A 27,883-nucleotide genomic window follows, 5' to 3' on the forward strand; every position below is an offset into this window, starting at 1 on the left:
GAAGACTGAGGGCCACTTGCTCTAAGATTATAAATTGTTAATGTGAGACTCAAGATAAGGGGTAGTTCAGACTTCCTGGCTCTTAATATAATGTGCAGTGTCTTCCAACACGCTGTCAGAACTAGATTGATAGTCTATTCCCATTCTCAATGTTCTCACCCTGCCCCTGCCTTGGTCTACTGCTGTAGCTGAACCATGTGTGTATATATGTCATTGAGAACTCACATTCATCGCTGGATGCTTCTAGAATAGAGTCTTTTCCAGTCAATCTCCAATTAATAGAATGTTGGGAGTTCTCTGACTCTATCTTGCCTCAGTTTCTCTGGCCCTACATTTGCCTTCTTAGCTCCCAAGTGGATGCAGACATTAGGATTCTAGAGAGTCTCATCACCCATTTAGAAAAATCAGTGGATTACCTAGTAGAAGTTATATTACAGAACCACCGTGGTTAGACTTGCTGTTCATAAAGCAAGGGGGATTATGTATGTCACGGAATCGCTGGCCTCCTTGTGTAAGTGGTTGGATGACCAGGAGGCCAGTCATAAGGTATCAGTCATTATAGACCCTGAAACTTTTCACCCTCAAGATGGCTTATTCCCCATTGGCCTCAGATGAGTCACAACTATAAACATAAAAAAGGGGGGAGTGAAATGGACAAAAGACTGGCCCCCTCATCCCTGGATCAAGGGGCCTCAGGCTTATAGGAAAATGTTGCTTAAACTAAATTAAGGGAAGTGTTATGCTCAGACTGGGCCCCGTTCCCCAGTTCATGAGACCCTAGACTTTCCGAGAAGTATGTGTCTAACAAAGTCAGGACATCATTGCAAAACATGCCGACAGGTTCCATTGTGTGCTCACTCTCGTCCAGACACTTCCCCGTTGTAAACGAGAAATTGTGTCAGTGATTCCCAAAATTTGTAACCTCAAGGCTATACCAGGATGTGGCAAATGGGCTTAAAAGTGTACCTTGCTAAAGGTTTGGGGCTGATCTCTACTAGCCTGTCTAGTGGGCTCAGTCTCCAGCAGTCTAATAAATGATGCTTTAAATTGAATAATCTGGTCCGAGCTGTCTATCTCATGTCAGTCCATTTCAAGAGAAGCAGCAGACTCTCAGGGAGAGACATTCAGAGCAGAGGTGCCTCTTTCAATGTCAAATCTCTCCCAGACTAAGGAAAAATCTGGTCATTACTTTGAGGACCCCACTCAGCTTTTTGAGGGATCCAAGTCCAATGCCGCCATGATCTTTCCTGGGAAAATGTTAATATTAAACAATCTGCCCCAGATATATGGAGAAAGCTGCAGAATCCAGTTTTGGGCCCTCAAATTTCTCCCACTCTGCTGTTAGAAACAGCTGTTGGAGTCTGTAATGAAAGGAATCAAACTGCAACAGAGGAAAAAACCTGCAGAATTAAAGCTAGATATGGAGAATAGCTGCTGACATTTCCGATAATCATAGAGATTTGTGCTTTAAGTGTCATGGAAACTGTAAGGAAACTCCCCAGTCCTTCCTTGCCCTGAATGTCACTGGAGGAGAGACTTCCTACAGAGGATAAACTGCCCCCTCCCATGCCCTGCCCTCCAGCTGGAGTTTGGGGCTTGGTCAAGCTCCCCTTTGCTCCACCACAACAGCCCAACACCCGACAACCCAATATCTGGATGTGGCCTGTAAGACCACTGAAATTTTTTTTTTTTTTTTTTTTTTTTTTGCTATGGGGGGACTCCTTTCTTCTCTCTCTGGCACTCTGGTCTCACTTGCCCCTCCCTTAACATAGAGTGGGGATTGCAGGGGAACTTAAGAATTGTTTGGAGATTTTTTCCTCTCTTTTGCCAGTTTGGTGACCTGTTATTTAAACATCTGTTTTTTTCTTATTCCCTCCTATCCTGCTCCCTTATTGCAGCGTAATTTAATGGTGAAACTGGGGACCCAATTTTTTTTTTTCTCAGGCTTCCATATAGTTTTTTTGTGCTGCTCTCAATACCTTCCCATGTTCCCTTTGAAATCTGGGAGGAAATAGATCCCTCTGTTTGGGCCACTCCCTCCTTAGTCAGGATTGAAAAATTTCTTAAGCACAAACTTTTAGCTAAAGAGTTAAGAGATTTGGTGCCACTTAACTGCATTTTTATCTTGACCTACAGTCCTGAAAGGCAGGGCCATGCCCGGGAAGATCCCAGAACTATTTCTCAAACTGGACTTAATTTTCCTAGAAGGCTCTTGCGCCTTAGAGAAGAAGCCTCAAAATTTACCCTAGAGCACCAGAGCATTTTAGAAGCCAAAGAGCATCTGTGGCTTGTTAATGGGAAGTTTACCACAAATCAGACTCTCCTACTAGACACCTGACCTGACTTTCTGGATGTGTCATACTCTTAATCCTGCAATTTTGCTCCCTGAAAACTACTCAGTCAGGAGGTGTTAGTCATAATTGTTTTTTTTTTTTTTTTTTTTTTTAATAGCTTTTTATTTACAAGATATATGCATGGGTAATTTTTCAGCATTGACAGTTGCAAAACCTTTTGTTCCAACTTTTCCCCTCCTTCCCCCCACCTCTTCCCCCAAATGGCAGGTAGACCAATACATGTTAAATATGTTAAAGTATAAGTTAAATAAAATATACATATAGATGTCCATACAGTTATTTTGCTGTACAAAAAGAATCGGACTTTGAAATAGTGTACAATTATCCTGTGAAGGAAATAAAAAATGCAGGCAGACAAAAATAGAGGGATTGGGAATTCTATGTAGTGGTTCATAGTCATGTCCCAGAGTTCTTTCGCTGGGTGTAGCTGGTTCAGTTCATTACTGCTCTATTGGAACTGATTTGGTTCATCTCATTGTTGAAGAGGGCCACGTCCATCAGAATTGATCATCATATAGTATTGTTGTTGAAGTATATAATGATCTCCTGGTCCTGCTCATTTCATTCAGAATCAGTTCATCTAAGTCTTTCCAGGTCTTTCTGAAATCATCCTGCTGGTCATTTTTTAATAGAACAATAATATCCCATAATATTTATATGCCACAATTTGTTCAGCCAATCTCCAATTGATGGGCATCCACTCAGTTTCCAGTTTCTGGCCACTACGAAAAGAGCTGCCACAAACATTCTTGCACATACAGGTCCCTTTCCCTTCTTTAAGATCTCTTTGGGATGTAAGCCCAGTAGTAACATTGCTGGATCAAAGGGTATGCGCAGTTTGATAACTTTTTGAGCATAGTTCCAAATCATTTTCCAGAATGGCTGGATGTATTCACAATTCCACCAACAATGTGTCAGTGTCCTAGTTTTCCCACATCCCCTCTAACATTCATCATTATCTTTCCCTGTCATTCTAGCCAATCTGACTAGTGATATCTCAGAGATGTCTTAATTTGCATTTCTCTGATTAATAATGACTTGGAGCACCTTTGCATATGGCTAGAAATAGTTTCAATTTCTTCGTCTGAGAATTGTTTATTCATATCCTTTGACCATTTATCAATTGGAGAATGGCTTGATTTCTTATAAATTAGAGTCAATTCTCTATATATTTTGGAAATGAGGCCTTTATCAGAACCTTTGACTGTAAAAATGTTTTCCCAGTTTATTGCTTCCCTTCTAATCTTGTCTGCATTAGTTCTGTTTGTATAAAAACTTTTCAATTTGATATAATCAAAATTTTCTATTCTGTGATCAATAATGATCTCTAGTTCCTCTTTGGTCACAAATTCCTTCCTCTTCCACAGGTCTGAGAGGTAAATTAGCCTATGCTCTTCTAATTTATTTATAATCTCATTCTTTATGCCTAGGTCATGAACTCATTTTGACCTGAGCTTGGTGTATGGTGTTAAGTGTGGGTCAATGCCTAGTTTCTGCCATATTAATTTCCAATTTCCCCAGTAATTTCTGTCAAACAGTGAGTTCTTATCCCAAAAGCTGGGGTCTTTGGGTTTGTCAAACACTAGATTATTAAAGTTATTGACTGTTTTGTCCTTTGAACCTAACCTATTCCACTGACTAACTAGCCTATTTCTTAGCCAATACCAAATAGTTCATTAGTCATAATTATGAGGAAACTGTAGATTCTGTGTACTCCAGCTGACTTGACTTAAAGGGCATCCCCCTTGACAACCCAGATGGTGAATGGTTTACAAATGGGTCGAGCTTTCTTGAAAATGGAGAAAGTCAGTAATTCTGTGGTGACTCTCAATGGTACCCTAGAAGCTAGGGTATCTCTTACCCTCAATTCTCACACCTCCTCAATATTATCTAGGTGATCATGACAAAGTACTCTAGCACCTATGAGCTTTTATTTCTCTAAGATGGGGAGTAGTGATAACACTACTTGCCCCATGGCTCTCATTGTCTTCAGGATGAACTTCAAATTCTTCAGCCTTAAGTATTTTGGTCCCAGACACTAGTCTCCAACTTAGCCTCCAACTTTCAATCTTGGTAGTTATTTTTATTAATGTTCCACCGTGCTCATCATTGCATCTATGCTTTTGTTCACAATACTCTTGCCTGGCTGGATTGCCATAAGGTTTCATATTTCTTTGAAATCCCCTCCTAGACTATTTTAAAGTCTCATAGTGGAAGTGACTTTGGATTGTTGAAGATTATGCCAGAAGAATGCTGTTCATTTTCATCAGAAAACAAGCTAGTGCAGTATAGAGAAGCTAATTATCAGAAATGACTGTCTCATAGCTGAACAAACAACCCCTTTCAACCTCATTAAGTGGCCATCCAGCCTTTGGTTAAAGATCTCTACAAAGAACCTATTCATTTCTAAACACCTTAAATTTTAAGATTTTTCAACCAAAATCTTCCTTTTTGAAATCTGTCCCTATTGCTCCCTTTTTGTCCTTTAGACTTAGCAGATATAGCTTTATGCCTTCTATAGTTCAGTGATGGGAAACTGAGGCCCAGAGAGGTTAAGACATATAGAATAGTTGGTAACAGAGCTAAAATTTGAATCCAGATTTTCTGAGAGCGTATTTTTGCAAATCCATATTTTGAGAGGCGGGAGTGAGGTTTGAAGAAGGTCATAATTTTCCTCATGAAATTATAAAATCTTAAATTGGAAGAATGATTTCTAGAGAGCGAATCCACTTCCCTCATAAACCTAAAATGACTTGTCCCAAGGTGTGCAATAAAAATACTGAATTTGTACAGAAAAAAAAAAAAGTTTCATTAGGTTTTCCTTTAGGATCAAGCAGACCATATAGCACTATGATCTGTTTTGTGAAGTGATGCCCACCTAGTTCAGATTGTAGGTTGAAGAGAGGGAAAGGGAAATAGAGATACTTTTCTTCTCTCACCTGATCCTGCCTGTCTGTGCATTGGGGAAATATGGTCACCAGGAAGTCATTTATTATCATAAAGAAATTTGGAAAAGTAAAAGAATTCCCAGATTAGAAAGAGAGAAAGAGAGAGAAAGAAAGAAAGAGAGAAAGAAAGAGCAAGAAAGAAAGAAAGAAAGAAAGAAAGAAAGAAAGAAAGAAAGAAAGAAAGAAAGAAAGAAAGAAAGAAAGAAAGAAAGAAAGAAAGAAAGAAAGATATAAACAGACTAGTTGTGTGATCATGGGCAAATCACTTAACTCTCCTGGATTTCAGTTTCCTCAAATGGAAAATGAAAAGATTGGTCTGAATGACCTTTGAGATCTCTTCCAGCTTTATGGTCCAATCCCTAGCTACTCCTCAAATCTTCTCTGCAGTAAACTCAGAATAAATGCTGTGACTTTAGTTCAAAACTCAGACATTTTGTTATTGTTCAGTTGTGTCCAACTCTTCATGACTCCAAGTTGCGTTTTCTTGGTAAATATCCTGGAGTGGTTTGCCATTCCTTTCTCCAGCTCATTTGACAGATGAAGAAACTGAGGCAAACATGGTTGAGTAACTTGCCCAGAATCACACAACTAATAAGTGTCTCAGGCTGGATTTGAACTCAGGGAAATGAATCTGTCCACTGAGCCACCTGCTGAGATTATCTAATTTAGAATATTAGTTTTTTTCCTTAATCATGACCCATTCCTACCACCTTTTTTTGTGTCCCTCCAAAAGTGGTATCTATCTCTGTAAGTAATATTCTTTCTCCAACATTTAAGCTTTATTAGCTGTTGCCTTAAATAAATACATATGTATGTACTATGTACTTAATCTCAAAAGGTTGAATGTGAGATCTGTTTATAACTAGTCACAAGTTATCTAATGCAATGACTTGAATAAAGACACATTTAAATTCAGACCCAGGCTCTGCTACTTAGTAACTGAATGTAAGTAAGTCAAATCATCTTTTAGGACCTCACTTTTCCTCATCTGTAGAATGAAGGGATTGGATTCTAAGTTGATTCCCTTTTAAGTCAGTTGAGCAATAAATATCAAATTTTCAGTATGTGCCTGGTATTATGCTAAGAGCAGAAAATACAAAAATAGGCCAAAGAAGGCCCCTACCTTCAAGGAGTCTGCTATGTGAAGGCTGAAACAATTATACATAAATATATACAGAGTAAGCTATATGCAGGATAAAAAGGAAATAATGAACAAAGGGGAGCACTGAAATTAAGAGGGACTGGAGAAGTTACCAGTAAAACGGGGTGGGAAACGTCCCCCAACAGCCAATATGAGGCCTTTGAAATTATTTGCAAAATCAAAAGCAAGCCATTAGCAAACCGTTATGAGCTGAAAGCTAGGCACCACAACCTCCCACTGCTTGAGTTCTATAAATTGATCATTTTGTTTGGCCTGCAAATGATGTTATACGTATGGCTCCTGGCAGAAAAAAGTTACCTCTCCTTGCTGTGGGATTTTAGTTGGAATTTAAGGGAAGCCAAGGAGTCAAGAGTGGAGGAGAGAGAGTTCTAGACGTGGAGGACAATCAGAGAGAATTGCTGGAGCAGAAAGATGGAGTTTTGTTGGTGGAACAGACCAGAGTCATTTGGATAAAGGAATATGCATCAAAGAGTAAGGTGTAAGAAACGTGTAAGATGGAACGTGTACACGTGTAAGGTGTAAGATGGAAGGGGGCTAGGTATGAAGAGGTATGAATACTAAGCATTGCATTTTGCATATGCTCCTGGAGGCAACTGGAAGTCACTAGAATTTACTGAGTGTGTGTGTGTGTGTGTGTGTGTGTGTGTGTGTGTGTGTGTGTGTGTGTGATAATACTTTAATGAATTGGTTGAATGGAGAATAGGCCGGGGTGGGGAACGACTTGAGGCAGGCAGACCCACCAGCAGGTTACTGCAATAATCAAGGCTTCCTGCGCCAGAGTGGCAGCACTATCTGGCTTTATAAGAGCCAGAGGGTTTCAAAAACCTTTGAAACGTGCGTTTGCAGATGACGCAAAAGGCCACAAAATTCACTCCTCCTCTAATCGCCCCGCGCTCTGGACCCCACAAAAGCAAACGGTTTTTCCTTTGCAAAGTGCGGAGCCTGCAAACGCCGCAGGGGTTCTGAGCCCAAGCAGTTGGGATACTCTTCCCGCAGAGCCAGCCGAACCTTTGTCTTCCGCGTTTCGAAGAAGAAAGCTGGCCCCTGCCAGGGGGCTTTACGGACCTCAGTTTTTACTGCAGCAGGACTGCAGTTTTTGTGAGGGTTTGGGGTACGGGGTTCGGCTTTCGAAAAAAGATGGCAATCAGACTTCTTTTGTTGTTCACTCTCTCCCAGGATCGTAACCCGAGCCTGGGGATCAAAGAGAAACCCCACTAACTCCGCCTGAAGTTCCCGTGACTCCTCCCTCCCTCCCTGGATCCAGCTGCAGTGCCCAGCCTTGCGCAGATAGTCTAGCAAATTAAGCCCTCGGGAAGCCAGCCCCGGCTGAGTCTGCGGCTGGCTGGCAGCATCCCTCCTTCTCCGCCCCGAGCGCCCGCACTATCCGCTCGGGCTCCTCAGAAGGCGCATCTGGACAGCTCACCCGAGCTACCGGGCTGGCCTCTAGCAGCCCAGACTAGCGGCGGAGAATTTCCTCGGCCTGCAGCAGTAGCTCGGTCTGAGAGCAGCAGACGGCCGCGATGGGGGCAGACATGTGGGTAGTGCCAGTCGGGCAGAAGCTACTCTACTGGGGCGCCACGGGAGCCATTACCTTGGTGGGCACTATCCTTGCGTTGACTATGTTGCAGATGCTGGTGGCTTACGTCCGGAAATGGCAGCAGATGAAAGGCATCCCCACAGTTGCCACCGCGTACCCGCTGGTGGGACATACTCTGATGATGAAGTCTGATAGCCAAGGTAAATAAGTGGACGGGTTTGGCCCAGCTGGACGAGATCGCCCCTCTTTTGAGTCTCCAGCAATTTGACTCAATTTAACCATCTTTCTCAATCTAGAGCGGACTGCTCACAGAGAGTGCAGACGGGAAACTCTTCATCCTCCTCCAATTCTGAACTTTCACTTTCACTTCCTTTCCCCTTTTCCAAATCCCGTTTCCTTTTTTTCTCTCTTCCAATTTTCAATTTTCTGATCATTATCATGATCATCATCATCCTCTTCTCCTCCTCCACCTCCTCCTTCTCCTTTCTTCTTCTCCCCATTTCTCTCTTGTTTCTCCTCACCTTTCTCTCTCTCTCCCTCCACGTCTGTCTGTCTCTATCTCCTGTCTCTCTCTTCATTCCTTCCCTTCTCCTCCTTCATCCCTCCTATCTCCTCCTTAAAAAGCTAAATTATATCCTGTCTGCCAGCTATTCATTGCAACTTCTAACTCTCCTAGATACCAGAAGCAACCCCCAAACTTTCCATTGACTCCCTGCACAGCTGCTGAGATTTGGAGTATCCTTGCACTGCACTTCTGATTTGCTTTCTGTGCCCCTTTGGCTCTATTCCTCCTGTTCTTGATGCTTCATGATGGAAGATGGAATTGAGTCTGAAGTGGGTTCTGATTCTTAAGCTTTCTTTCAGGGCCTCAGCCCTCTCATCTGCAAAATGAAACTCTTGGATTGGCAGGAACCTTGACACTAAAGGAAGGATTCATGGGCAAGATACTTGACTTTTCCAAAATTCAGTTTTATTTTGTAAACTAGGAATGGTAATTTTTGCACTAATTACCTCACAAAGTTGTTCTGAATACACTCTGTGAATGAAGCACATAAAACAGTTGTTGCTGTCTGAGGTTCCCAGTTATAATATCCTTCCTTCAAGAAGTTTTCAGTCTAGCAAGGGAAATAAAAGCCATTAGATCCTGGGTTACAGTTGGGAAACCTCATTAATTGGACTCACAACACATTAGGCTTTATCTTCTTTGCCCTGCCCCTACTTCCTCTTCCTTTCACTTCCTACATACATCCCCACTGACCTCAGAAAAAAGTTTCATTTTCGTTACTTAGGCTTATTTTCTTTATCATAGTAATTGCTAAAAGCCTAGAAGGGATCCCTCACACAAAACAAGACAGATACTCCAACTTTATAACAATGTTATACTCCAGTATAATTTTGAACTTAAAAAAAATAAAAGGTTATGTCGGAAGGTGTAGGATCTAAGATGTAACATTTTAAGTCATGTTCTGTTTTTGTGTGTGTGTTCCCCTTTTGTTGACACATGATTGAGAGTATTATATAACAGTATTCCTTTCCTTCAGACCTAGTGACCTCTGAGTTTGGTTGGCTGAGGCTTGAATTCTGTTGGGGTATTCAGTTGAATTCTGGGCGAATTTTGCAATGAAAGTTGTTTATTAATGACTGATATTCTTATTTATAATCTTTTTCTAGGAGCTGGAACATTTCAGTCCTATCTAATGCCAGTAATATTTCAAATAGGTCTAGTGCTATTAAGTTGTAAACTCCTATACAACTATCTGATATAAATCTTGAAAAGTTATTGTTATTGCTATCCTTGAAATACCTGCATAAAGTATACAGGGCCAGTTTGGTTGTTTTTCCATTCCTACCAGTAAAAAATGTAGGAGCCTTGAAGTTATATGACTCCGATGGGATGAACTTCAAGTGGAAACTTTAGTGAAAAAATCAGGGCCTAGAACCTCTAAACTCAGTGTCCCTAAACTTAACTGGTAAGAGTCTGACATAGAAAATGTTTAGTTTTAAGGCTGGAAATGTTAGCTGGCTTTTTTACCTGGATGGAAATACCCTCTCATTAATCTCTACTCAAAAATATGTAAAGACTCAGCTCAAGACTATCTTAAAGTTAGCATAATTGATACTTTCCTTTATATATAGTATGTTGAGATTTTCAGAAGATATTTTTGGAAAGACAACAAGGAAGTTAATACAACAATATATGCAGAAAGTATATTAACTCTGGAATTAAGACTTTGGTTAAAATCTTACCTTTGACACTTACAATGTGACCTGAACAAGTCACTCAACCTCAGTTTCCTCATCCATAACATGAAAGGATTGTAATAATTGTCCTCTAAATCCAGTTCTAAGTCTTTGTTTTTTTTTTTCCAGATTTTGTGGCAATCTATTAAAATAAGCTTGTAGAAAAGTATATTTCCCTCTTCCTCCTATCATAAACTATGAACTAAATAGGCTTGTAGAAAAACAGATTTCCCTCCTCCTCCTATTATAAATATGAACTAAAAAGACACCTTAATCTATTGGATAATTGTTAGTATAAGAAATTTAATCTCTAATGAATGTTAGTTTTAAAATAAGGAAATGAGTTGATAGACTCTCCAAAGCACTACTGAACACTTGTGTTTGTGATTGGAATATATAGGCTTCCCAAGAATGACTTTGCTGTTATTAAACATTTATTTCTGGATAGTCACTGTGGGATCTTTTATTGCTGCGGTTTGGGTTTTTTTTTTTAAACTAAGCTCTATATATGGGGGGGGGGGAAGAGGACACAGCACCTAGGCAATGCTCTGTTTCTTGAATTCAAGGTTCTTATCATGATTGGTTTTGTTTAGCTCCTAGGTTATATGAAGTTGTTAATTGGATTCATTATAGGGTTAGATTATGTTATGTTCTTTCTGCTCTGTGCTCAACACTCTTTGACTCTCTGTTCGTAGGATCATAGTTCTAGAGACTGGAGGAATCTCAGAGGCCATCTAAATCTAAACAGTCTAAACTCCTTGCAATGAGGAAACTGAAGCCCAGTAAGGCTAGGTAATTTGTCCAGGATAACACAGATCAGAATCAAATTAGGCACACTTGTCCCTTAACTCTAGACTAAGCTCCCTTTCTGAAGCATCTAGTTGGTGCAATTGATAGAGCACTAGGCCAGGAATCAGGAAGATACAAATTTCAAATCCTACCTCAGAAGCTGTGTGATCCTGGGAAAGTCACTTAATCACTATTTGCCTTAGTTCCTTGTTTGTAAAATGGGGGCACACTGAAGAAGGAAATGGCAAACTGCTCTAGTATGTTTCTGGATAATTCTATGGATAAAGTCCATGGGTTCACATAGAGTCAGATACAATTAATTGAACAACAACAAAAAGTGCCCTTTCTACTATATCATTTCCCTGCCAACAGCAATAGCTATTTGAAGATTTTTTCCACCCTCCAGATAGAGACTTCATGTTATTGTTATTTGCCTTACTTTTTATTGATGGGAATAAATAAAGGAGCTCCCCCTGTTCTTCTCTTCTATATAATGCCATTCATTGGAATTTCATTAATTGGATTAATTAATTAATTGAAATTAATTGGAGACTTCATTAATTTGATTCACTGCAAATTTAGATTGTCTTCTCTGCTCTTTTTCCTCTTACTTCCTACATACATCTTAATTTCAAAAAAGTTTAATTTTCATTATTTATCTTTAACCAGTCTTTGTTCTTTCTACTCTGTTTTAGGAGAAGTGTCCTTCTTACTAAAGCCATTCTCTGGAGTTGAGTTCTTGATTCTAAGTTGCATAAAAAGACTTTCATATGACTTGGAATTCAAGGCTTTTTGCTACGTCACTTGCTCTCCTTAAGCAATTATTAATACCCTTGTAATGATCTGAGCATGACATAGTACAGAGGTACTATCACTTCCTTATTCCTGGAGGTGATCATTTTTAATAAAGTCTTAGATTGCAGTGGTTTTTTGAAATTCCTGATGTGCCTTATGCTATTGCTGAATTAATTATTACATTTTCAGTCCTTAAAACCCCTGAGATATTTTAGGAACAACTGCTATTTACCAGTACCTTTTCTGTCCTGTATTTTATTGAAAAGGTGATTTTTTAAAAAGCAAGTGACTTTATATTTAACCCACTAAATCTAATTCATAAAAGAATACCATAAAAGGCCTAGCCTATTAAGATGGGAATCTTGGAATTCCTGACTATAATCTAGTGTGTTAGCTATTCTACCCAGCTTTGTGCACACTATTGATTGATCCTTCCTTCTTGAAGATTTTTTCCTTCCTGTACACGTTCCTTCATCATCTGCCATCCAACATTCAATCTCATTTGTTCAACATTCAAATCCTGTTCTAATCTGACATCATCTTACACTGAATAATAAAATAGAAAGGGCAGGTAGGTGACATGGTAGATAGAGCCAAACGTGGAGTTAGGAAAACCTAAGTTCAAATCTAATTTCAGACACTTACTAGAGAAGTAAGAGAAGGAAGTGACAAACCACTTCAGTATCTTTGTCAAGAAAACTCCTCAATGGGGTCACAAAGAGTTAGCAATGGCTGTCTCAAGTGAACAACAACCATCTTCCATTGTAAGCTCAATCTCGTCCAAACTTTGTACCTTTCCCATCAACTACCACAGTGTTCTGCAAACAGTAAGCACATATTAAAGATTTGTTGAATGAATAAATGAGTGAACTAATAATCTTTTTTTCCTCCTGTATCTTTGGCAGCTCATTATCGCTCTCCCTTTTTTCTTTTTTGTTGGTTCCTCTTTTTCCCTCTGACCTCCTACATGTAGCCTCCCATAAAATTCAGTCTTTAAGTTTTCAATTACGTTCTCATTTGATGATTTTATTGGATCATAAGCATAAGAATACTTGAAACTGCGGCCTATGAGGATGTTTATGTGGGGGAGAGAGGGAGGGCCCCCCCTTATGGCAAATAGGCTGAGGGGCGGAGACAGAGTGTGAGTTTTTGTTTTTACTATAGTCGGGCCCTCCAGCAGTCTGAGAGACAGTGAACTGGCCCCCAAAAAGTTTGAGGACCACTGCTTTAAAGGCTGACAAGGAATAATTACATGATATTAGAAGGAATAAAAGGAAAGAAGTTGGAAATACCAATTTAACCATATATCCTTCTCTTCCAGTATGATTTGGAAATCCTTCTATTAATATAAATCTTTCAGAAAGTTTCTACCTTATATACTAAGTGCCTGTCTTCAGGTCTTTTAATATTTAATGGACAGTGAGAAGAACTCAAACTGTCCATCTGGAATTTATCCCTCTTGATACAGGACTAATCCATTTCTTTTTCCAGTTATAATACTTTTCTCTTGATCACCCAACAGGTATTCATAATGTGTCAAACACTTGAGATACAAAGAAAGGCAAAATTTTAGTCAAGCAAACTTTTATTAATTAAGTTCCTGGCTTGGTGCTAGGGGCTGGGGATTCAAAGATAAATACATAAAATTGTTATCCTCAAGGGAATTAAAATCTAAGTAGGCAATATAAAATCAGAATAGACAATACATGAAAATTTGCAAGTTATCATTGGTAATATGCTGTAGTTATACATGCCATGTATTGGTCCGCTGCCCTTCAAATAACTACTTATTATTTTTGTTGAATTACAGGTTAATAGAGAGAAAAATTGAATTAAGGTAGATTTCTTCTCCCTGTCCCAATGATTTTAAAACATATGATAAAGTAAATGTTATTAAAGCTGATCCTGAAACAATCTACAGAAAAACAAATAGGAGAAACCAAAACAGTGGAACAAAATAGATATTGTAGAAATGACTAATTACATATAGGAATTTAGTATTTTATGAGCTTGCAAGTAATAAAATTGAGGGAAAGTTTTAATTAAGGAGTATTTGGAGAAAGAGTTAATAAGATGGAAAAAAAACCAGATTATCACCTTGTACCATATGAAGGAACTGAAAATATAACACAAATATTAAAAAATAGATTTAAAAAGATCAAATATGTTTTAGCACATAGAAGTCTATAGAGGGAATTTGGTTTCTATTTTTAGTCATTATACTGGAAGTCGTTCTTCTCATTTCTATTTTTTTAAGATTGAATCTTAAGAGGTCTTCATGGAAGTTAGAGGTATTTTATTAAATGCATGATTTCTATAAAAATTTGATTTCTCAAATGATCATTTGACTGAATTTTAACTGAAACCATTTATTTTTCAGAATTTTTTGAACAGATCAATTACTATTCTGAAGAATACCGACAGGAACCTCTGCTAAAATTGTGGTTAGGACCAGTGCCAATGGTGGCATTGTATCATGCCGATAATGTGGAGGTGAGTTTATATTTCAAATAGAAAAATGCAATTTGAAGAACTGTTAAATTCTAATGGAATCCTTATCAGCAATACTTCCTGCTACTCAGTGTATTACTTTGGGAAATACTTAGAGTATTTTAGGTTTAAAAAGGTACTTTTAGTCCAGCCCTCTCAGTTTGTAGATAAGGTAGCTGAGACTTGCAGAGGTCATATGACTTGTCTAAGTTCAGCTAGATAGTATTATATACCACCTAGATACTACTAGTTAGATAATGAATAGTACTAGGAAGTATTATCTACTACTATTACTAAAAATAATAATAATACCCATCAATATAGCACTTTGGAGTTTCACAAACATTGTTTTATTTTAGCTTCACAACAACTGGTGGTAGGTGCTATTCCCTCATTTTAGAGATGAAGAATTTGAGGCTCAGAAATGTTAACTGACTTTCCCGGGGTCACGCAGCAAATAAATACCTACAGTTGAATTTGAACTCAGATCTTTCTGACACCTGGTATAGGACTCTATTCACTATACTATCCAACTGCCTATAAATTCAGTCACACATCTTTCAATAAGAGATTGAGTACTTTTCTCTTTATTACAGTATCCTCACTATACATTTGTAGGTATAAATGTATACATGTGTAGGTGTGGGTGAGTTGTGAACATCAGTCATAATGGTTATGATTAGAAAAAAATTAATTGAAATATTCCAGAATGACATTTTTAAAATTGATGATATATTATTATGATCAGTTTTCTCTATTATGCCTTTCTTTAATTGGCATTCAAATCAAAGGAGACTGTGGTCAACAATTTAAGTAGAAAACCTTTAAAATTGTGTTATTTATTTTTAAAGACTAGGTCTGTTTATTTTGCCCAAACTGGAGTTGTAGCAGCCATCTATGGACCTAATCCCACCCTGATAAGCTTGGAAGCTTTGATGTGTGTCTGGTTGAGCCCTATGTAAGCAAGCTGGAATTCAGAGAAGTGTTACTATCCTTATAGCTTTTTTATCCCTCTTCAAGCATCCTACGGTTCTTCCACCCCAACCAACTCAGCTGAGAACATTGTCTCATACTTTACTGAAAAATTAGTCATTTACCAAGAACTATATCTTTTCTTCAACTCCTCATCATTCAAGGGCCAGAATCCTTCTTCCATTACTTCTTCCTTCACCTCTCTTTCACGTAATAAGTGATTGTTCTCCTTGCCAAAGTAATCTGGCTCCACCCACAAGCAATTCCATTTTATCTTCTCTTATTTAGCAAATTGCCCCTTCTAGCATATACCCCCTCTCTTATTGTCAATTTCTCCCAGTCTATTGGCTGCTTTTTTATTACCTACAAACATGCCCATGTCTTCCTTAAGAAACCCTTGCTTGATCCATTCATTCACCCATCCCTGCTAGCCTGAATTCCATGTCCCTCTTCCTTATTGTAGTTAAATTCCTTGAGAAATGCTGTCTACAACAAGTGCTCACTGCCTTTCTTCTTGCTTGCTTCTTAACGCTCTACAATCTGGCTTCCAACTTATCATTCAACCAAAATTGCTCTGTTCAAAATGACCAGTTATCTCTGACTTGCCATATGTAATGTCTTTTCTTTCAATCTTCATCCTTTTCCACTTCTCTGCAGTTGATGTAGTTGATTGGTTTCTTCTCCTTGATACTCTCTTCTCTCTAGAGAGAACCTCTCTCTCCTGGTTCTCTTATTAGTTATCTGACCACTTCTCCATCTCCTTTGCTGTATCCTCTCCTAGGTAATACCAGAGTGGAAATTCCTTGGGCCATCTTTTCTTCTCCCTGTATACTATTTCATTTCTGTGATCTCAACTCCCATGGATCAAATTTCATCTCTATGCTGATGATTCTAAAATCCTCCTATCTAGCCCAAAGCAATTTGTTTACCCATAGTTTTCTGTCTCCAACTGCCTATTAGATATCTCAAATTGGATGTCTCATAGACATCTTAAACTCAACACATCCCAGATTGAAAACTTTCTCCTCTTATGAATTTTCTTGACATGATTGAGGGCACTAACATCCTCTCACTACCTAGGCTTGCAACCTAGGTATTGTCTTTGATTCTGCACTCTCTGACATCCCCTTGTACTGCATCCAATCTCTTACCAAGGTTTGTCATTTCTCCCTTTGTAACATGTCTTGATACGCCTCCTTTTCTCCTCTGTCATAGCCAGAATCTTGGTTCAGGCTTTCTTTATCTCAAGTCTGGGCAATTGCAATAGTTGCTGGTTAGTTCTTTAAATCTCTCACCCACTTAAAAAAAAACAAAACAAAAAAAAAAAAACCAAAAAAAACCCCAAAACTCCACTGACCTGTCAGCTTTCATGCTCAGGCACTGTCACTCCCCTATTCAATAAATTTTATTGACTCCCTTTTGCTCCCTAGATCCAATTATAAATCCCTCCATTTGATTTTTAAAGCTTTTCATAACTTGCTCCCCCCCCCCAACTTTCTAGTCTTTTTACAGCTTATGGCTTTTCCTGTACACTGTGTTCCAGTGACCCTGACCTTCGTAGCTCATGCCATCTTCTGATCGGGCATTTTCACTGGCAGTTCCCCATGCCTGAAATATTCTCCTTCATCTCTACTTCGTGGCTTTTTTGAGTTCCTTCAAATCTTAGCTAAATTTCTTCTGCAAGAAGCCTTTTTCAGGCCTCCTTAATTTTATTTTGAGATCATCCCTAGATTGACCTTTCTGCATTTTGTTTGTATATAGTTTGCACCAATAAACATTCTGGTGAATTTAGGCTTTTGTCTTTGATTGCCTTTGGGTACTGGCCAAGTCCTGGATTATCTAGTCAAAGGTTATAGATATTTTAGTGGCTTTTTAAAAAAGAATAATTTCAAACTGCTTTTCAGAGTGATTGGACCAAATTACAGTTTTTCCAAAACTGAAAATGGCCTACTAGTTGTTCTCTTAATTTTCAGTAGGCAAATGTGTATTACACTCTTTATATACTTCAAGAGTGACTTAAAGCAATTTTTCATTTGGTTATTTGTAATCTTATGCTTTGAGGAATAGTATATTCTATATTTCCTATACAGGAAGGCTTCTGCCTTCCTAACTTCTTTTCTGGTTATTCATTATTCATTCTTCTAATAATATTTTCTAGAAATTTTCTATGAATTGGAACTCTGGACTAGAGTTTTGTAGACTGTCTTTTTCTATGTTTTTAGAAATCCAAAAACTATTTGCTCTTCTCAGGTCCTACTGTACCCCTTGTTCTCCCAGATCCTTTATGATCCTTAAACAGTGGCACCTCAGTCTCACCTGCCAGTTCTTTAAGACCTGATTCTATGAAGAGTGCTTCAGAAGCTAGTGATTTGAATTTACCAAGATTAGCTAGAAGTTCTCTGACTTTTCTCTGACTTTTACTTAATCTTGCAACTTCCATTTTTTTCTCTGCATCAGTGTACCACTAATGCCAGAAAGAAAATGCCTTGTAAATCTCATAGTATTACACATATATGAATATCAATTATTGTTTTTATTTTTTCTCACTTCACCTTGCTATAATCTAAAGTTGTTCAACACAAGAGCCCTTCCTCCTGTTCCCTTAGTATCCCTGGAGTAGCAATGTACCTTTCAGCTAGCCCCTTTATTTATTTATTCATTTATTTAGGTATTTATTTATTTCGTGCTGTAGGACTGGCCTCTTTCTCTCTTTTTTTCTTTCCTGAGGCAATTGGGGTTAAGTGACTTACCCAGAGTCACAACTAGTAAGTATCTGAGGCTCGATTTGAAGTTGGGTCCTCTTAATTCCAGGATTGGTGCTCTATCCGCTGTGCCACCTACCTGCCCCTTGCACAACTCTTGATTTTAATTTTAATGGAAACATTAAAAATTAAACTTCTTCTTTTTATTTTTTACATTTCATCTCTTACCTGCCCTTAAAGCACCAAGCTAGTTAAAGGTTTATTTTTTCTCATTTAGGGGCCATGTTTTATGAGAGTATAATCACTTAAACTTTTCTGTTCTTTAAGCTTCTTCTCTCATTTACAATTGTTTTGAAGGAGCTGTGGGTCCAAGCACTCTGAAAAGCAGTTTGGAATTATACTTTTAAAAAAGGCACTAAAATGTGTTTAAACCTCTTCTCTTTCTTAAACAGAAAGATATCTTCTTTCTCTAAGCTTCTTCTCTCTGATAGGACTAGATGACATATAATAGTCTCATCTCTTACTTCCTATGAATGATTCTATAAGAATTTTCTTTTGGCCAGTTAAAGAAAGTAAAACCTGGGATATTATAAACATCATTGGTCACCTCATTGCTTTTTATCCCTGTGGGTTTAGTTTTATTCTTTATGCATTAATTTTTATAACTTTTTAAATGGTCCTTCCATTAAACTTATCCGTTTTATCATCAACTTATCGTCACTTTTTTAAGTGATGGACAATAAGTCTTAACTTCTGTTTGAATCAGTTTCTTCATCTGAAAGATAGGAGCACCTACATTCTCAGGGTTGTTGAGAGCATCAAATAGTTATAAATCTCTTAGCACCATATAAATTGCCAGGGTTATTGTGAAGATCAAATGAGATAACATTTGTAAAGACATTTTGCACAGTGATTGACATCTGAGGAGGTACTTAATAAATGCTTTTTTTCCTTCCTTTCTTCCTTTTTCAGTGATTGGCCCCCTCTATTTCTTTTTTATTTCCTTATACATACTGTTCATCAAAAAACGTGACTTGGAGATCACTGAGATCTGAAGTTGATTTGTACTAGTTTCATAATAATACTAACATTATTTGTCAATTAAAATACTTTTTTATTTTCTATCTACATATTCATTACTGTACTTTGCACACTTTAACTAAAACAAGTTATTACAGCAGATTATATGCAGAAGAAGATAGAAAAATCTTCCTAGTCTTATTCCTGCCTATTTGATATGTTGCAGAGATTTGCAAAAATGTTTTAAAAATGCCATTCTTAAAATTTTTGCATTAGAAAATGTTATTTTAAAAATATTATTTATGTTAACATGCAATAGCTTTTTATTATTTTAAAATTAATTCAAAAACATTTTCAAAGTTTATTATTTTTAATATCTAATAAGGTAGATTGATAGATGTCAATCTTGTCTGAGACCAAACTACCTTTAAATTTTTTTATTTTTGGTTTTTTCACCAGAAACAAATAGAAAAACAAAACAATGTGCTGCTGGTATCTTTTTCAGCTTGGGAGGAACTACCAGAGACTTTCAACTCAGCAGATGTTGTCTGAAAAGCACCTCAAATAGATATAAACATTGATAGAATTCACATGAGAAAGTGCTTTATAATATTGTAATATTATAGTTTTAAAAATTTTTATTTATTTTGTTCTGAACTTAAGAAATAAAATGAATATTTTCACAGCATAAAATCTATTATGTATAACTTGCTATTCCTTTAAAATATGTAATAAAGCTGTCATGTAAATTTTTTTCCTCCCTCTAATCCCTTTGCTCTAAAGATGGCTACCATTTGACACAAATGTTGGAGGGGTTATGGAAAAATTGGGACACTGATTCACACTTAGTGGAATTGTGAATTGATCCAACCATTTTGGAGAGCATTCTGGAATTATGCCTCAAGGTTCCCTTCAACACAGCAATACATTATTAGGTCATTTAGCTAGTTAGAAACCAGTTTCAAATCCATGTCCCCTATGTCCAAGGCCTGTGTGCTGTTCATTGCTTCACACTGATTTCATTAGTCTTCTCTATCCCTTAGCTTAGCACGATACTTCCAGGCCAAACAGTGTCTGGCACATAGTAGGTGCTTAACAAATGCTTATTGACTGTTACACTGCACTATTAAAAACAGAATTTTAAAGTTGTAAACTACAGGTGTACATTAGAGAACTAGCTTTGCTAAGAGGAATCTGCCCTGGGTGGGAAGATTTATTCATGAATAAATGAATCCATATGCCAAATCATAGCAAAATTATGTGGAATTTTGCAATGGATTTTGAAATTTTTGTTTTAGATCTAAATTGTTCTATGCAGGTATATTTAAAACAGCTTCAATACTTTTTCCCTATATATGTACATATAATATATATTATGTATGATGATATATGTTTGTAATTATATTTATATGTGTATTTATGTTGGGGAAAGGGAAAAATGGAGAGAGAGACAGACAGAAACAGAGATAGAGACAGAGAGGGACAAAGAGGAACGGAAGGAGAGAGGGAGAGAGATAGAGAAGGAGAGACAGAGACAGAGAGATAGAATGAGACAGAGAGGGAACAAAAGAGGGAGGGAGGGGGAGAGGGGAGTGAGACAGAGATAGAGTGAGACAGAGAGAGAGATATATGTAGAAAAAGACGGAGACAAAGATAGAGATAGAGAGACACAGAATGGAGGTGGAAGGATGGAAAACATCCAACTTGTCTTTGAAGACAAGAAGAGCTAAGTTCAAATGCTGCCCTTGACTCATACAAATGTGTGTTTCTCACTCAGAAAGTCACTTTTCCTTAGTGTGCCAGACAACTAACTCTCCAACACTATATATGCCTAATGGTTATGGTCTTGCATTGGAAGAAGGACTTCCATAGCTGGAGTTCACTATACTAATGAGATTACAGATTTGATTAAAATCAATTTTAAAAAGTATTCAGACTAGGTAGCTATCTACTGTCTATCTATCTACATGTATTTTATTCAGACACCTACATGTGCAGATAGATGTATATTGATGTATAGTTTGGTTTGGGTTTTCGATTTCCTGAATGTAAAGAATTCTGAGTTTAGAAATTCCCTCTGCTGACATGATAGAGCAGTTCTTGTGTCGTTTATAAACTTACAGAATTTCCTGGAAGTAATGAGAAGTTAAATGACTGGTCACATGGCCATTAAAAAAGAGAATTTGTATTTAGGGCTTCCTGAATCCAAGGCCATTCTACCTCACTGTCTCCGAAGTTTTCCATAACCTAAAGAACATTTCTCTTTTTCCTTTCTTAAGGTGCTTTTATCAAGTTCAAAGCAAATAGACAAATCCTACATGTATAAGTTCCTGGAACCCTGGCTTGGCCTTGGACTCCTTACAAGGTATGCTTAATGTCATGCTGTGATCCTATTTTCTTTTGAGAATTGAAGATTTCAGAAGCTAACACTAGATAATTTCTTATACTTGTTTATATTTATTGAAATGAAGAAAATATTTGTGGTAATATATAGAACCTTAGAAATTCAACTCCTCAATATATGATGATTTGCTACAATTGTGTTAAAAACATCCCAATTTTATAGTTTAATTTTAACCTAGATTAAAATGTGTTTGGGGCTTTGATATTTTGGATACTTTTCCTTCTCAATTTAAGGAATCGTTTCAATGTGGATTTACATGAAAATATTTAAGTTGTAATACTTCCATAGATTAACATTGTTAAAATTCATCAGATACTTATTGTCTAATGTATACAAACTTCTATGCTAGTGTTAAAGTAATGAGGAGTTTAAGGGCTGCTTCTCTTCCCTCTTGTATTGTAGAAGCTAACAGAAGCAAAAACACAACCACTGAGATCTGTAATACATGTAAAATATGATAGTTGCTAGAGAGGGACAAAACCAAATACTCTGTGAAATCACAGAAGGGAGGTAGTTAGCATCCGGAGAATCATGGATTTGGTAGCCTGGGGATTAGGCTTTTAGGGAAGAGCAGAGATTTAACAAAGGCAGGCCTTCCAAGAACAGGGGACTATATTGCTGCTGAGACAGCAAAACCTTGTATTTATGCAGGCTTTTAAATCATTAATGATGATATTGTAATCAAAATCTTATGTATGGGGTAAAAAATATTTATTATGACTGACTCATTGAAAACATTTAAGAATCTATAGATTAGTTATTTATCATACTATTAATAATATTCACATATTAATTATATTAATTTTAGGTTAATTACCAGTTTTGAACTTCAGATCAAGAAGATTAAAAAATTTTCTCTGATTCTTTTTTTTTTTTCTTCTTCTTATTTGTAACAAATTTATAGTACTGGAAACAAGTGGCGTTCCAGGAGAAAAATGCTAACCCCAACCTTTCATTTCATGATTTTGGAAGAATTCTTAGATATCATGAATGAACAAGCTAATGTATTAATTAGTAAGCTTGAAAAACATGTTGACCAAGAAGCCTTTAACTGTTCTCTTGACATCACTCTTTGTGCCTTAGACATAATCTGTGGTAAGTTTTTATTATTATTTAATTATGGTACTCAGATATAGGAATAGTGTTGAAGAAAAACCCTAGTTTGCTGGATCTCGCATTAGACTGGCTCAGAACTGGGCTCTGTAGCACCAGCCCAGCTGGGGATCCTTTCCCAGTTTACAGGAAAGGGGAGAAGGCAGAAAAGAGGGTGGAAAAGAAGGGAACATGGAAAATGATGGATAATTGAAAAACAATAAGCATAAAAATATAATAAACATTATACCATTTTTAAAAGTAGTAAATCATCAAACCACCCCATTCCCCACCCAATTGATGGATGTACTTATGAGTCTAACTCGGGTTTTTTTTTTCCCTTCCATTTTCTAGAAACTGCTATGGGTAAAAATATTGGTGCCCAGGTCAATGGTGATTCTGAGTATGTCCACTCAGTTTTAAGGTAAATAGATATTTTTGAGCTTCTAAAGGATTATTATTTATTCAGGATTTTAAAGTTAGTGCTAACAGTGGTATTTTAATCATTTATGTGATATTCCATTTTTGGAAGTTCTTATAGGCCCTTAATATGCTTGCATATTAAATTAATATTTTTAAATGAACATGCATTAATACGTGAAATTGCCCAAGTTTCTGCTAGCTACCATTTCTTCTATGAACAATGTATTACATTTATGGTTTTGTATCAAAAACCCCTTTCCTTTAATGTCTCTTTCTGGAATGGAAGTGACTGTGGGTTCTCAAGGGCTGTGCCCCAGGTACAAGCTCATTTTACTCCTAACAAGCTGGAAAACTTTTCATTGCAATTCTGAGTTTGGACTTTTGTATCTTGTTTCTCTTGTTCCTTCACCAGCTTGGTAAAAAATAGGGGGAGTCTTTATAGCAAATCCTGATAGGTTGAGATTCCCTCATTAGGGTAGATCCATATATCAGTGAAATCTTGAGTCTCATGGAGTTTACTTTCAGAGTTTCAGTATCACTAGGCTTGCGCGTAAAAACAACATTAATTTTAGTAAAGGTGGAACATGTAGTGCAGATTCTGGATGAGGCAAAAATTCAAATTCATTTAAGATATGGAATGAATCATAGGTATAACCATTTCTCTTTTAATCCCTAATGCACATATGTTACATTATACAGAGTAATTTTGTTTCATAATTCAATTCAATGCAGCAATTATCTGTGTAATTAATTATTTGTGTAAGCCCCCCATCTACCTTAAATTTATACATACACATGTACATATATGTATATATCTATATGTGTATGTGTGTATGAATGATTCATATATGTGTGTTATATAGCATATAAAGGATATATATTATATATACATACATCCCATGATATATGAAATATATAAGAATATGTATATATAACTGCTATGCATATATAACATGCAGAATATACATATATATATATATAATAGCTAACATGTAAGATTTACAAAACACTTGACTTATTTCATCTCATTTGAGTCTTACAAGTCTGTGGGAGATGGGTACTATTATTTTCCCCATTTTACAGATGAAGAAACTGAGGCACTGAGAGGTTAAGAGGCTTGGCCAAGGTCATAGAACTAGCTAAGTGTCTGAGGCAGAATTTGAACACAGGTTATCCTATACCCTGAGTCTAACATTGTCTGCACAACTCCCATCTACCTTTCCATATATAGTCTGTTGTTGTTCAGTTGTTTCAGTTGTGTTTGCTTCTTGCAACTTTGTTCTCCAGCTTACTTGACAGATGAAAAAAAAAAGAGGCTAATAGGGTTAGCTTGTTCAGAGTCACACAGCTAGTAAATGTCTAAGGCCAGATTTAGACTCAGGAAGATGTTCATATCTACATATTCCAATTTATCCTTTGGTATTCTGACTCCAGACCTGGCACTCTGTGCACCATGTGCCATCTAGCTGCCTATATATAGACTGCTTACCTCCATACCTCCATATTCTTTAAAGTGCATAAATTGAGGGTGTCTTTAGAATATAAACTCCATGGGACCAGAGACTGTTTTTCCTTTATCTTCGTATCAGAATATTATAAGTGTGCTGAATTGCTTGTTGACTAATTGACAAGTGCTAGCTCCATTTCAGGTACTCTACAACCCCCTGGAATGTCAGTATGGAAAAAAAAAGATTGTTTCTTTTTACTAAAAGATCTTGTGATGTAAAGAGGCCACTTAGATAACTATTAAATAAAAGACAATGTAAAAAATGCAAAGAAAAGGTCAGGACAAAGTGTTATGAGAATTTTGAAGTATGGATTCAGGATGCAGAATGAGATATTTTAAAAACATACCAATGAAGAAATTTGTTTTGCTTGATTGCATATTTGTCACAGGAATTTTTCTTTTCTTTTTTTTCCTCATTTTCAGTGGGATTGGGAGGAATGGAATATATTTAGATTAATTATAAAAATCTTTAATAAAAAACTGTATTCTGGGAAAAAATTTCAAGGTGGGAGAAATTATTTGCAATTGATCAATAAAGGTCTTCCAAAAGAACACTATGTTGTCACCTATATTGGATAAACCAAGAGAAGGCAGATATTTTAACAGTTTGAGTGTAGTGTGATGAAGTGGTAACGAAGTACTGCCCATCCCAAGAATAAATATTGGAATTATATGTCTAAAGTTATAAGAAACCTCAGAAGCCATGTAGTCCAGGCTCTTATTTTTGGCTAAGGAAACTGAGAACTTGTGACTTTCCAAGACCACCAGGTAAGAATAAGAAAATAGGGCAGTCAGAAGAAAAGAGAGAGAAAGAGTCAGATAAGATTGGAAGGTAGTTACACAGAATAAATCTGTAGTAACAGTGCAAGATAAGGCTGGTGAGGAAGGTTGCAGCCAAATTTTTTAGGACCTTAAGTACAGGCTAAGGAATTCCTACCTTCTTTAGTAGAGACTTTAGTAGAGACAGTAGAGACTCAAATAGTCAAATAGTAGAATGACCTGCTTAGAATGATGGAGCCACTGGAGATTTTTTAATAGGAGAGGGGTGTGATCAGGCTTGTGTGTTAGAAAGGTTGTTTAGGTAGTAATGTAAAGGATGAACTGGAGAAAGGATAGACTAGAGCTGGGACTCTTTACATTTCTATGTCATAGATCTTTGTGGCAGTAGATAAACTGGAATATATAGAGTACAGAAGAAATTAATTATATCAAAGTGAACATTTTAAAGAGTCCATAGGCACAAGTTAAAAACTTCTGGGGTAGAAGAAGATTAAGAAGGAAACCTTGGAAAACATTCTCAATTTAAGTGACTTGTCCAGGGTCATCTTCCTAATGCTAGGCCCAGTGCTCTGTGTTTATCCTTTTCTTAATAACTATAAATTAATAAGTATAACTCACTCATAACTTAGTAACTATAAGTAATCAAATCTACTGGGTCAACTAGCTACTTAGCAGCAAAAATTGTGATACACAGGTGACTCATTCCTAGTTGGGAAATAAATAGATCATATTCAAATTAGTATGTAGTAAATAAATAGTAAATTAGTATGATTGGTAGATGATTTTAAAGTCAGGAAGATCTGCATCAAGTCCTGCTTCTGAAATAGATTTGGACAAATCACTCAACTTTTCTGTGAGTATTCCAGACAAATTTCTAAGACTGTATGTTGCAGAACAGATGTTGATATTCATTGGCAGAGGTAGTTTCCTCAATAGTAACTCACTGTGCCAATGAAATGAGTACCTCAAAAATGGAATCACTCGGTTTTTTTTTTAAGATGATTTTTCTTTTTACCTCAGAAAGCTGTAACAAGAAGAAAAGTTCAGGAAGCAAATTTATCTTCATAACATACTGCAATAGTTTATCCAGAATATTTACAGAAAAGGTCATTTTGCAATATAAAATAATGACGTAAGGAATGGAAAGGGCATTGCACTCGGTATCAGATGTAATCCATGGGTTCAATGAACAGATTTGATACCAACCAAATGCTGACCTATGGCCCATTGCTTAGATTCTCTGGCTTGTTTTTCTTACTTGGAAAAGAAAGGAGTCGGATTAAATGACCTCTAAGTTTTGATCCCTGCCTGAATTTCTTTGGTTCCCTGATTCTGTAATGTTTTAAGAAGTAAACCTTGTCCATGAATCTATAGAGTGGGCAGCTTCCATTTATACTTGCCATTGTTACTGTCCCCTCATCATAGACAAGTGAGTATTGTGGTGATTGGGATCATTATTCTTGGCCTTGGAGGGCCTCTTTTGAGAGTCTGCTTTAGCAAAGCAGAACATGAGCAGAGAAAACAGAAGCCATCCAGACCAATCTTATTCAGGGCTGTGATCCATCATATCCAGGGGAAGATAAGCAGGTTAAGATTTTAGTTGATACCAGTAGTCATTTAGTGGTGGTAGCTATGATGGGGTGGGGAATAACAGTGGGAGAGCACCTCAACTTTTCTTGAATTCAGATCTTCCAGCATCTCAAGAACAAATGAGGCAATGGTGATTGTTGAGAGAAGTTGCCTCAGAGTAGCTGGCCTTGAATCCTGGCTTTCATACCAAGTTAACTAACACAAGATTACTTCTGTTGATCTTTTAGACCTTAGCTCCCTTAATATAAAATGAGTGAATAAGACTGGATGATATAAGGTCCCTTTCTGTTCTAAATATATTAGTTCAGACAGATGGAAGATCTTGATCTAGCTTTTTACATAAAATCTTAGTTCTCTTTCTCTGCTTCACTTTACCTTTTCCATCAATTCCTATGGACTCTCTATTTTTTTTTAACTTTAATATTTTCCCTCAGTTATATTTAAAACAGTTTTGTACATTTTTTTTTAAACTTTTGAGTTCCAGATTCTTTCTTATCTCCAGTCCCAGCCCCCATTAAGAAACCATATGTGAAGTTATACAAAACATTTCCATAAAAATTCATGTTGTGAAAAAAGTATAAATCTCCTACCCTAATTTTAAAAAGCCCTTGAGAGAGAGAGAAGAGATAAAGAGACAGAGACAAAGAGAAGGGAGGAGAGAGAGAGAGAGAGAGAGAGAGAGAGAGAGAGAGAGAGAGAGAGAGAGAGAGAGAGAGAGAGAGAGAAACAGAGAAACAGAGAAACAGAGAAACAGAGAAACAGAGACAGAATGTTTCCATCTATATTCAGACATAATCATTTTCTTCTCTGGATATGGATATGATTTTTCAACATAAGTTGCTCAGACAAGCTGCAGATCATTGTACTTTTGAGAATAGCAAAGTCATTTATAGTTGGTCATCCCAGAAAGTTGTTATTACTTTGTATACAGTAAGCATTTGCTTGAGTTCATGGAGGATTTTCCAGGTTGTTTTTCTGAGAGCATCCTGTACATCATTTTCCATAGAATAATAATATTCCATGACAACCACATATCACAATTTATTAAGCCATTCCCCAATTGAGACATCCCCTCAA

The 27,883-nt window shown here is 36.9% G+C and overlaps 1 protein-coding gene across 2 annotated transcripts in view; it reads left to right on the plus strand.

Moving 5' to 3' along the window:
- The first annotated feature begins 7,745 nt into the window (after nt 1-7,745).
- The window catches only part of CYP4V2 (cytochrome P450 family 4 subfamily V member 2), a 32,340-nt gene continuing 12,202 nt past the window's right edge, over nt 7,746-27,883 (plus strand). Inside the window, exons 1-6 of one of the 2 annotated variants that reach the window (XM_074276444.1) lie at nt 7,862-7,998; nt 8,093-8,201; nt 14,207-14,319; nt 21,290-21,375; nt 22,319-22,509; nt 22,861-22,930. In XM_074276444.1, the coding sequence (XP_074132545.1) occupies nt 8,093-8,201; nt 14,207-14,319; nt 21,290-21,375; nt 22,319-22,509; nt 22,861-22,930 (569 nt within the window). In that variant the 5' untranslated portion in view covers nt 7,862-7,998. Of the gene's footprint in view, nt 8,202-14,206; nt 14,320-21,289; nt 21,376-22,318; nt 22,510-22,860; nt 22,931-27,883 lie in introns of both variants that reach the window. The other variant, XM_074276443.1, reaches the window with a different exon arrangement.

Source organism: Sminthopsis crassicaudata, chromosome 6 (assembly GCF_048593235.1).
Source record: "Sminthopsis crassicaudata isolate SCR6 chromosome 6, ASM4859323v1, whole genome shotgun sequence".
NCBI classification, from domain to species: Eukaryota; Metazoa; Chordata; class Mammalia; order Dasyuromorphia; family Dasyuridae; genus Sminthopsis; species Sminthopsis crassicaudata.